The sequence below is a fragment of the Sturnira hondurensis genome, unplaced genomic scaffold, assembly GCF_014824575.4.
Source record: "Sturnira hondurensis isolate 20B ecotype Veracruz unplaced genomic scaffold, ASM1482457v3 Scaffold0020119, whole genome shotgun sequence".
Lineage (NCBI taxonomy): Eukaryota > Metazoa > Chordata > Mammalia > Chiroptera > Phyllostomidae > Sturnira > Sturnira hondurensis.
In genome coordinates, this window is record NW_028092750.1 from 4,222,255 (window position 1) to 4,234,795 (window position 12,541).

Genomic DNA, 12,541 nt, shown 5'->3' on the forward strand with positions numbered 1-12,541 from the left:
GGGAAAATAATATTGGTGAGGATGTAGAGAAACTGGACCCCTCATACATTGCTGTAGGGAATATAAGATGGTGCAACGATGTGGAAAAGTCTAGCAGTTCCTGAAAAAGTTAAACACAGAATTACCATATGACCCAGAAATTCCACTGCCAGGTTTACACTCAAGAAATGTGAAGACATGTATTCAAAGAAAAACTTGTATATAAATGTTAAAAAGCAACATTATTCCCAACAGTCAACAAGTAAAAATGATCCAATTGTCCATCAACAGATGAATAGATAAACAAAATGTGGTCCATCCACACAGTGGAATATTATTTAGCCATAAAAAGGAATGAAGTTCTGATTCATGCCACAGCATGAATGATGAAAACATGCTAAGTATGAGAAGCCAGACATGAAATTCCACAGAGTATGTGAAATGTCCCAAACAGGCAAATCCATAGAAACAGAAAGTAAACAGTAGTTGCTAGGGCCCTGGTTAGCACAGAGGTGGGGAAGTGAGAGGAGTGGCTGCCAATGGGACATAGTTTTCTTTTTGAAGGGATGAAAATGTTCTGGAATTAGAGGTGATGGCTGCACAACACTGAAAAAATATAAATGCCGATGAATTCACACTTTAAAATGGTTAAAGAGTAAATTTTATGTGAATTTTACCTTCATATTTTTTAAAGACAGGATTTTTAAAAAAGGAAAAAAATCCTAATCCCAAGAGCCACAACCCCTCGAGAACTACTAAACTAAAAGACAAAAGTAGGTTTACTCCGGGAGCACAGAATCAGGTCTTCAAGGAAAGACTCTTTTGTGCACCAAGATCCTAAACCACTGAAGAACCCCCATCAACAGGGCCACAGCCCTTCTTAGATATTACAGGGTTTGTGCTCACAGCACAGCAAGTCCACCATACAGATGGGAAATAAGAACTATCTCCCAGAGAAGGGCCCTGGCTGGTGTAGTTCAGTGGATTGAGCACGGGTCTGTGGAGCAAAGAGTTGCCGGTTTAATTCTCAGTCAGGGCACATGCCTGGGTTGCGGGCCAGGTCCCCAGTAGGGGACACATGAGAGGCAACCACACATTGATGTTTCTCTCCCACTCTTTCCCCTTCCCTTCCCCTCTCTCTAAAAATAAATAAATAAATAATTTTAAAAAAAGAACTATCTCCCAGAAAAGGAGCTGATGCCTTGGACTATAACCATGTGGGACATACAATTTACAGATAAGAGAGTCAAAGTGGAGAGAGGGTCACCAGGTCACCACAGGCAGAGCTCTATTCAAGTCAGGCCCACACAGGTTTCACTATGAGTGTGCTTACCTACCTCAGTCTCACAGGGGTTCCACTCACTCACTCATTCATACAAACATGTGCGTAGTCTCTACCAGGGACCAGGGCTGACTAGAGCCCATGGACAACCCTGGGGGTTTCCAATGATATGCCTCACACCCGAGGGACCACAGACCCCATGAAGCCTTGGGAAAACACACACAAAGGTGGGGGAATGGGCAGTGGACACAAAGCAGGTGGATGATGCAGGGCCAGGTCCCTCCCAAGAGAAGATATACAGTGATCCCTAGATGGCACAGGCTCAAACTTGTAAAGCACTACTTCTTTTAGGACAAAGTCATGTTGAAGACCAACTAACCACCTACTTTATCTACTCTACTGGCTAGAACTGCTATGGATGGATGACAATGGGGAAATGAGACTGGTCTCTAATCAAGGATACTAACTTAGGGGTGGTGTAGGCAGACAAGGCTCACCTCTTCTCACAACCACATCAAAATTACAACAAAAAAGATGGAGGCGTAGGTGGAAACACTGTGGCTCTTTGCACAACCAAGTTTAAAGACAACAAAGTTTTAGTAACAAAAATGCAACCAAAACAGACAGAAAACTGAACTGTACGGAAGTCTGAAAACAACGAACCATTCAGCCAGACCAATAAGAGGGGCGGAGTCAGCAGCTGGCAGAGTGGGGTCTCGCAGGAAAAAGTGGCCAGACCAACCCAGGAGCACAGGTGGGGGTTGGCAGATCCCAGGCATGGGGTGGCAACCGGCAGACCCAGTGAGGGTGTAAGGCGGCTGGCTGGCTGACCGCAATCACACATTTGCACACAGATAAACCAGGCAAAAAAATGAGCAATGAGACAGACCACGCAAACCAGGGCCCCAGCACTGGGAATTAAGGCCTAAAAGCACCAATTGAAAAAACTTTTGGGGGTCGAGGTGCCGGGAAAGACTACCAGGCTCACAGAGAGTTCACTGGAGAGATCCACAGGGACCTGGAGGGTGCACAAGCCCACACATCCGGGAACCAGCACCAGAAGGGCCCAAAATCCAAGAGAGAGCATGGAACAAGCCCCACTGCCCCTCTCTGACCCTGCCCCAGCGACCTGGGTTGTCCCACCCTGGTGAACACCTAAGGCTCTGCCCCTCACACATAACAGGTGCAAACAGACCAAACATTACGGCTCAAGAAGAAGAACAGCTCAAAGCCCCAGAGCCAATACTTCTAAGCAACAAAGAGATAGCCAACCTTTCAGATGCATAGTTCTAAACACTGGTGATCAGGATGCTCACAGAACTGGTTGATTATAGTCACAAATTAGAGGAACAAATGAAGGCTAAACTAAGTGAAGTGAAGGGAAATGCACAGGAAACCAATAGTGATGGGAAGGAAACTGGGACTCAAATCAAGGGAGTGGACCAGAAGGAAAAGAGAAACAACCAAACAAAAAAAGAAAGAAGAAACAAGAATTCAAAAAAAATGAGGAGAGGCTTAGGAACCTCCAGGACATCTTTAAATGTTCCAACATCCGAATTATAGGGGTACCAGAAGGGGAAGAGGAACAGCCATGAGTGCAAAACTTATTTGAACAAATAATAAAGGAGAACTTCCCCAGTCTGGCAAAGGCAATAGACTTCCAGGAAATCTAGGAGCTCAGAGAGTCCCAAAGAAGATAGACTCAAGAAGGAACACACCAAGACACATCATAATTACATTAGCCAAAATTAAAATGAAGGAGAGAATCCTAGAAGCATCAAGGGATAAGGGGACAGTCACCTACAAAGGAGTTCCCATCAGACTGTCAGCAGATTTCTCCAAAGAGACCTTACAGGCAAGAAAGGGCTGGAGAGAAGTATTCCAAGTCATGAAATCCAAAGACCTACAGCCAAGATGGCTCTATTCAGCAAAGCTTTCATTTAGAATGGAAGGGCAGATAAAGTGCTTCTCAGATAAGATCAAATTCAAGGAGTTCATCATCACCAAGCCCTTATTATATGAAATGTTACAGGGACTTATCTAAGAAAAAGAAGATAAAAAATATGAACAGGGAAAGGACAGCAAACTCACAGTTATTAACCACCACACCTAAAACAAAAGCAAACCAAGAGGACAGTTAGATCAGGAGCAGAACCATAGAAATGGAGATAACAAGGACGGTTAGCAACAGGGGAGTGGGGGGAGTGGGAGGAGAAGGGGGGAGAAGGTACAGAGAATAAGTAGCATAGACAGTAGGTAGAAAATAGCGGGAAGGACAGGAATAGTGTGGGAAATGTAGAATCTAAAGAACTTGTGACATATGGACATAAACTAAAGGGGGGGAATGGTGGGGGAGGGGCGTGGAGGGGGAATGAAGGGGGGGAAGGGGAAATGGGACAACTGTAATGGCATAATCAATAAAATATATATTTTTTAAAAAGTGGAAAAAAATAAAATAAAATTACCTTCTCCTCTCTTAAAAAAATTACAACTAAAATATAGAACCACCATCACTCAGGACCAGCAGAAATCAAGTTGCATGGTAGTCTGACAACTACAAAATTTAAAAAATCACATCCATCCAGACTGGTTGGAGGGCTGTTCCCTGACCCACTTCCTATGGACAAAAATTTGGGAGGAATATCTTGAGAACAAGGAGTCCCAGCCCCACACCAGGCCTTCCCACCCAGGGTTCCGGTGCCAGGAAGATAAATCCCCAAAACTTCTGGCAGTGGGGACTGAGTTGGTGGAAGAAACTGCTAGAGCACCAAGGAGTTCCTCTTAAAAAGAACCTGCACATGCTCTCCTACTCTACTCACTCCATCTGAGCTCTAGCACTGGGGTAGAAAAAGCACCAGTGGCATACTGGGAGAAACTGAACTGTTTGGCATCAAGGTAAGCAGAGGCCATTATCTCTTTGCTAAACCCTCCCACAACAGAGTCACAGAGCCAGCAAGCTGGTGCCATATCTGAGACTCCATCAACATGGCTAATGCTGTTTGACTAGCCTTGAAGATCCCCAGAGATTCCACCCCACCCAACTTACAGATCCACTCAAGCTGCTTTTCTGTATGAATGGCTGGTCTTGGCTCTCACTGCACAACTTCTTAAATCCTGTCATAACAAGCAACAGCTGGCCTCAGTGAACCGCAGGTCCAGTACTAGATGCCTGGGAATCTATCTCTAAGCTGAGTACAAGCAGCAGACATCTCAGATTGTTTTATAGCTCAGGAAAGGTGGCCCTGGACAAAATACAGGTAGGGGCTGACCTTGGCCTCCATCACCTGTGAAACCCCAGGACCAGCACACCGGTGGACAGCTACAGACCATGTCAGAGAACCATCACCCTGCCCCTGCACAGCTGATCCTCCACGAAGGGTAGAGGTTGGTGGTGAGTGATCACAGCCAATCCCTGCAGCTGACTTGCCTATGTAAATCCCTCCCATTGATCAACCAACAGCAATCAAGGCTCAGCTACAGAAGAAAGGTATACTCAGCCCACATGAAGGCTATGCCACTGGACCCCACAGGACACCTACATTAGGCCATGCTACCAAGACACAGAGTCAAAGCATCTCTACCAAATACATAGAAACAAACACAGGGAAGCTGCCAAAATTGGGAGACAAAGAAACATGAATGACCCAAATGAAAGGACAGATTAAAATTCCAGAAAAAGAACTAAAAGAAATGGAGATAAACGATCTAACAGATGCAGAGTTTAAACCACTGGTTATATGGATGCTCAAGCTACTTAGTGAGGAGGACCTTAACAGTATAAAAAAAAATCCAGTCATAAATGAAGGATACACAAATTAAAATAAAGAATATTAATCTAAGTCTGAAAACAATGTATGGGCTGCCATGGTGTCAAAGTACTGAAGTGAGAAAGCACAGATGACCCTGACCTGTGTGGCTCAGTTTTGGGGCACTTTCCTACGAAGCAAAAGATCTCCTTTTCCATTCCCTGTCAGGGCATGCACCTGGGTTGCAGATTCAGTTCCCTGATCAGGGTATGTGCGAGAGGCAAAACCAATCAATGTTTCTCACTCACATCAATGTCTCTCTCCCTCCCCTTTCACTAAAAATAAACAAAATATTTTAAAAATAATAAAAGGGAAAAAGAAAGCACAGGTGGTAACAATGATGAACTCAGGTGTGTGTGGGCAGGGGCAGGCTCACAGAATAGAAGGTACCAACAAGCACAGAACGATGCCTGGTTCACCTCCAGGTACCTTAGCCTCCTTACCTGTGAAACAGGAACAGCACCCACCTAGTTTATCACTAATGCTCTCTAAGGGCTCCACAAAGGGTAGCTATGAGTGTTATTATAGAAAATATGAATGCTGCAGGAGAGGCTGTTCCAGTCCCACCTGGTAGACCATAAGCCAAGGCCTCTCACAGTGATTCAAGTTTTCTGATTGAATTTAAACTAACCACAAGCATCCACCATCCTCACTTTGTAAATGGCCATTTACCCTGCTCTGGGTGATGTGTGTCATAAAGCTCCCTGAGGGAATGTTTGCATCAAGTCCATTTAGTAAACTTTGATTATGGAAAACTGCAAACATACCCACAGAAGGAAACAGAGCAGCAGGATTAACTGCATGCACTTCCCATTCATGGTCTCTAGGTGACCAACCTTAGTCTCCCACACCCCACTAGCTTTTGTGAAGCAAATCCTACCCAACATACATTTACAAACGAACAGGTCAGTATTTATCTCCATAGGACAAACCACCACCACCATCATACTTTCAACAACTTAACCAGCATTCCATAACCTGTCAGAGTCACACTGGTTGAAATCTATAGCCCCCTGCCCCTTTTTCAATCACACCTTGGAGGAATTAGGTCATTTAGCCTGTTTCCCACAGTCAGGTTTTGCTGGTGGCACCCCTGTGGTAAATACCACACGCCCCTGACTTCCTGTCAACTAGATGTTGAGGCCCAACCAAGCACATGCACATTCCTTGGGGGGGGGGGGCGCACTGTCCACTGGGGGTGCTTGCTGTTGAGACCCATCACTTCATTAGATGCCTGAAAACTTATAATTTTTAATTCCATCACTTCATTTTAACCAGCCAGAATATGTCAATAGCTGTGGTGTCCATTAGCCACATGTGGCCGTCTGAATAGATTAAAATTAAAATTTGACTTCCTTAGTCAAACTATTTACCTTAGTCAGGTAAAATACTAGATGATATGTATTCAGATCATTTCAGAAAGTTCTGTAGGGTAGTTCTAATCTGTGAGGGAATCTTGCCCTCACCCACTATTTTGTTCCTTGAGAGTTAAGTCCATAGATAAGAGGTAATAAATGCTTCTTTCCCTCTATTTATCAATTATCAAAATGAGTTGGTTTCTTAACACCCTGTGAAGAGACCAGCAAGTGCTTTCCTTTCTTTTGAGCACCAACATGAACATCGATTTTTTTATCCCTTTGATGCTCCAACCCAAGACTCCTTCTTCTCCCTCATGTTCACCTGCCCCACCCTTGGCCAGGAAGACCCTATGGGTCCTTCTGACACAACTGGGATGTTTCAATGCAGATTTAGAATTAACAGTTTAACTTAAATGCTTTATTTTATATTCACACTTTTATTTCATGCTGAAAATTCTGGTTCTTACAGAATTTAATGGCTTATTTTCTTCTGTAATGTATAACACTAAAATTATTGGTATTAACCTGAAACCAAAAATATGATTCCTAAAAACAGCTAAAGATAAATTTTTCATTTTGCATCACTAAAACATTTACAGTCAAACTGTGTTTAAAAGTCATGTAAAATAACTATAAGAGGTTATGTCACCAACTTGAGTTGCAACTGACATGCACCTAGATTCATTTATTTCACTTTGCTGTGGTTTTTAGGGATCGTCACTGCCCCTGACCCACTTTCATTTTATAATTATATAAACATATATCTAGCTCTACATAGAAGGAAACTTGAATAAATCTCCAGCAATCCTGTCCCCCTTCTCATACCTCTTCTCAAAGGTGTGACCACATGGTTGATTTACATAAGTACATATATGTTCATATCCTCCCCACCTTTCCTTAGATAAAAGTAAGTACACTACAGCTCTTTACCCTTCATCTTGTTCTTTTTCCCACTTGTCATCTCACCTTAGAAATCCTGTCATCATGACATGAAGATCTCATCATTCCTTTGCTGAATGGCTCAGCTCTACCCCATCAGTCCCCAACCCCAACTGACGAACACCTAAGTTTTTCTAGTTTTGCCCCTTCAGAATGTTATAATGAACAGCCTTATCACAATCCTTATTTTTAACAGTGTATCTCTGGGATACATTTTTAGAAGTGGAATTGCTAGAGCAAAGGCTAAGTGATGCCCACTCAGAGGAGTATGAACCTCCAAAGGCAATGTACGGTGGTACCCAATTCTCACAAATAGAATGGTGTCCACCTCTATGGACAAAAGGTCAAAAATGTTTTGACAATCCAACAACCATTATTAGTATCAGAGAGACTGACCATTTTCCACACCTTGGTTGGTTAAGGGTCACCTGTATTACTCTTTCTGTGAACAGTTTTTCTGTAAATCACACCCATTTTTGATCTTGAATATACAGCACAAAGCCCATCTCTTGGTACATGAGCCATCTGTACCTGCCGAATGAACAGGACCCAACAGAACTTCAAGGGTGAACACCATGTCCCTTAGCCCAAATAGGCAGTCTGACCCTCCATGTGTACACCAACAACCACATACGATGTGGGTGATGTTTGGGGGCTATGTGTGCCTCATGGCTTACCAAGAGTCAGCCCTCCTCCCACCTGCTCCTCCTCTGTGCCCAAGTGTGTCCTGGGTGGCAGGAATGAGGAGACCCCAGCTGACCACATGCCACAGTTCAGCTGAAGTCAGTATTGAACTGGTGCCAACCAGAGAAAACCTAAAATAAATGGATTTGTTGGACTAATTTATACCCCACAACAAAAAGCAAAAAGCTGACAAATTTGTAATCTTTAAAAAATCCCACCTGGATGGCAGGCTCTGACTGCTGGGTCCTGAGAGCCCTTGACAGAACCTGCATTTGACAGCTCTAAGCAGTGAGGAATGGCTCTGTTTCTGCACAGACACAGAATGAGTTAAGGGCAACCAGCTCCAAGCAACAATGCAAGGACCTGCATTGCTGACAATGGTAAGGAAAAATTCTACCAGTTTTGGTCAGCATTGGGAAATCACAGAAATGGCCAGAGGGTCATGGCCACCTAGTCAGGATTATCCTCTGCTACTGATCCTCACAGAGGATGGCTCATCCTATTTAGGCCAGGGCTTTTCAAGTGACCCCTGATACACAAGGCAGGCAGGGCCTGGGTGGCCCTATGGAGACAGTCTTATTAGCACACAATCCTGGAGGACTTGCCTCCCTCCATTTCCTCTAGGAGGTGGCCATCAGCTTCTAAAGCAGTGCTCAGTTTCAAATGCCCAAAGAGCTGAATGAGGCCCTTTGGGAAAGTCAGAACCTTCATTACACAGATACCAGAACCTAAACACTCACCTGGCTTCTGGGCATGGGACTCTGGTCTTACCAGCTGGCCATGGCAGCAACTACGTAAATGGCAACCTGTGTCAATGTGCTTGCCAACCTAAAATGAAGGACAGAAAAAGAAACACTGAGTTTCCAAGGAAAGTTTCTGGAACATTCTGGTAGTTTTAAATACCTCCAACCCCTCGAATTACATAGTAAAATTTCAGATTTTAACCAAAGCTTTGTCTCAGCTCTCTTCTACAGGGAGAAGCTGAAGAAATAAGTTTCTTTAGTCTCTGACCTATGACCTGATGCAATGTTATAAACACTACCATAGTAGATGCTGTCTTTGACAATATGATGGAGACAAAAGGTTGTACACAGCCCCACAGCCACTTGCCAGAAACACAGTAAATGGTTCAAGGTTTGCTTGTAACAGTAATAACATTATCAGCAGAAACAGTAATACTCAGCATTGAGTAGGTGCTTAAGAGTGAGTTCCAGGTACTGTGCTAAGAAACTCAGCATCTCTATGAATCCACAGGACAACCTTAGAGGCAGGTTACAGAACCATACCCATTCTACAGATAAGAAATTTGATGTCTGATACTCATGAACTTGCCCAGGGTCACCTAGGTCTCCCTATCCAGAAATGACCTCTTTGTTCTCTGGTGCATGTTCCCTGGCACAGACCCCAGAGAAACCACCCTCCATCCCAGTCAGCGCAGGACTCACCCTCAACAAGTTGAGGGTGTGATGTGCCTGGGGACAGACATACTTCACCTTCTAAATGAAGGTAGCTTCGCCTTTATGGGGCAACTCACAGTTTTCCCCCAGGGATCATCTCCAGAGAGCAAACACTGTTCAAGGAAGGAGGGGGCTGACCATTTCACAGACAGAAAAACTAAGGCTCAAAAATGTTCGGGAACTCTCCTGAGGTCACAGACATAGCTGACTTCAGGACTTCCCCTTCTTTGTGACATCAGATGTCCAGGGCTCCAGTTGCAAAGGCTAAATAAAACCCAGTGAATCAGCCAAACCATGGTCTTAGTATTGTCAGTATCTCCTGTTATTCTTTGCACCCACATGATCCCAGAGCTTGCTTGATATAAAACCTTTATTTTTAAACTGGGTTCACAGTAATTCATAGCTCATGGGTGGTGAAAAACACTCTGAACAGGAGAACTTGAGAAATAAGTAAATATCAGTGACCTCCCTGGAAAGGCCTCTGGGTACTGAGGAGCACACAGCATCCTCCTCAGTGAGGTCCAGGGCAGGAAACACAGGGAATGAAGTTAGTCCTAGTTCTTTCCTATCTCCGAAGTGACGGCCCCTCTCTGCCATGGAAGGGAAGCCTCAGAACCAGGGACCCTGGACTTTCAGAGGACCTGATCTCTTCAGGATCAAGGTCAATACAAAAAAGTCAGCAGTATTTCTACACATTGGCAATGAACAACCAGAACTATAGGCTTTAAAAAAATCCATTAAAAGCATAAGTAAGCCCTGGCTGGTATAGCTCAGTGGAATGAGCACGGGCCTGCGAACCACACAATCGCGGTTCGATTCCCAGTCAGGGCACATGCCTGGGTTGCAGGCCAGTTCCCAGCAGGGGACTCAGAAGAAGCAACCATACATTAATATTTCTCTCCTCTCCTTCCCTTCCTCTCTAAAGATAAATAAATAAAATTTAAAAAAAAATTTTTAAAGCATAAATAAATGTAAAATACTTAAGAATTTGATTTTTTTTAAATGTGCAAGACCTATAAACTGAAAACTATAATAAATACATTCTGGAGAGACATGAAAAAAAAATAGACTTCCGGCCAAGATGGAGGCGTAGGTGGAAACACTGTGCCCCCTCCCACAACTAAATTTAAACCCAGCTAAGTTTTAGTAACAAAAACGCAGACAAATAGTGAAATTGAACTGTACGGAAGTCTGACAACAACGAACCACTGAGCCAGACAGGTAAGAGGGGCGGAGTGGAACAGGGTTGGGCTGGAAAGACCCAGGAGCGGAGGCGGAGGTGGTTGGTGGATCCTAGGCATGGAGTGGCGACGGGACAACCCAGTGAGGGCCCAGGGCGGCTGGCTGACTGTGGTCACACATTCACAGGAAGATAAACCAGGCAAAGGATCGAACAGTGAGACAGACCTCTCAGGCTAGGGCCCCAGCAACGGGAATTAGATCCTGAAAGCATCAACTAGAAAGACTTTCTCCGGGACTTCCGCCAAGATGGAGGCATAGGTGGAAACACTGTGCCTTTTCCCACAACCAAGTTTGAATAAAACAAAGGTTTGGAGAAACAAAGACACAACCAAAGGACAGAAAATTGAATTATACGGAAGTCCGACTACATCTAACCGTTCAACGGGGACGGTAAGAGGGGCGGAGCCAGCAGCGAGCAGGGTCGGGCAGGACAGGGCCCCCCAACCCAGGCGCGCAGGCAGACGAGAACCAGTTGGGGTGCGGGGCGGACCCCGGGCGCATATTCGCGCACAGTGAGACAGACCACGCAGGCCCCAGGGGGCGAGGGCTGACGGCGGTGGCACACTCACGAGCAGTGGGACGAAACGCGTGGGCCAGGTGACGGCAGCAACTGTGGCACCGGTGAGGGCTGTGGCGGCAGGCGGCGGATGGGACGCCATAGTCCCTCTTTGACCCCGCCCCCACATACAGCATCACAACCCAGCGACTTAGTTGCCCTGCAATACCGGTGAAAGCCATTGTCACTCTTTGACCCCACCCCCACATACAACGTCACAACCCAGCGACTTAGTTGCCCTTGGGCACCGGTGAGGGCCGGGGCGGCAGGTGGCAGACCGGATGCCAGAGTCCCTCTTTGACCCCGCCCCCACATACAGCGTCACAACCCAGCGACTTAGTTGCCCTGTTCTAGTGAACATTTTAGGGCTCTGATCCTGCTATGGAACAGGCACGAACAACCCGAAAGATGGCACAAGAAGAACTCAAAGTCCAAGAGCCAATAACTCTCAGCGACCAAGAAATTGCCAGCCTCTCAGAAGCACAATTCAGGACACTATTTATCAGGATGCTCACAGAACTGGTAGATTATAGTCACAAATTAGAGGAACAAAGTCACAAATTAGAGGAATATTTCTAAACTAATTGAAATGAAGGGAGATGCACAGGAAACCAATAGTGATGGAAAGGAAACGGGGACTCAAATCAATGGAATGGACCAGAAGGAAGAACAAAACATCCCACCAGAAAGGAATGAAGAAATGAGAATTAAAAAAATGAGGAGAGGCTTAGGAACCTCCAGGACATCTTTAAACGTTCCAACATCCGAATTATAGGTCTCCAACTTTCATCCAACTTTCTCCGGGTTGAGGGGCCGGGAGAGGCTCCCAGGCTCACAGAGAGTTCGTTGGGGAAACCCACAGGGTCCTAAAGAATGCACGGGCCCACACACCTGGGAACCAGCACCAGAGAGGCCCAATTTGCTTGTGGGAAGCCACAGAGGGGACAGAAATCTGAGAGAGAGCAGAGCAGAGCAAAGCGCCATTTTTCCCCTCTCTGACCCCACCCCCACATGCAGCATCACAACCCAGCAACTGGGTCACCCGCCCCAGCGAAAACTTAAGGCTCCGCCCCTCCCACATAACAGGTGCAAACAGACCAAACATTATGGCTCAAGAACAGCTCAAAGCCCCAGAGCCTGTAATTCTAAGTGACCAAGAAATAGCCAGCCTTTCAGATGCACAATTCAAAACACTGGTGATCAGGATGCTCACAGAATTGGTTGATTTTAGCCACAAA

General features: G+C 45.3%; 1 protein-coding gene across 4 annotated transcripts in view; it reads right to left on the bottom strand.

The window, feature by feature from the left end:
* The window catches only part of GATAD2A (GATA zinc finger domain containing 2A), a 113,391-nt gene that overhangs the window by 48,487 nt on the left and 52,363 nt on the right, over positions 1 to 12,541 (bottom strand). For 3 of the 4 annotated variants that reach the window (XM_037029008.1, XM_037029010.1, XM_037029007.1), the window contains exon 2: positions 8,789 to 8,876. In XM_037029008.1, coding sequence (XP_036884903.1) covers positions 8,789 to 8,803 — 15 coding nt within the window. In that variant the 5' untranslated portion in view covers positions 8,804 to 8,876. Of the gene's footprint in view, positions 1 to 8,788; positions 8,877 to 12,541 lie in introns of those variants that run through there. The other variant, XM_037029009.1, reaches the window with a different exon arrangement.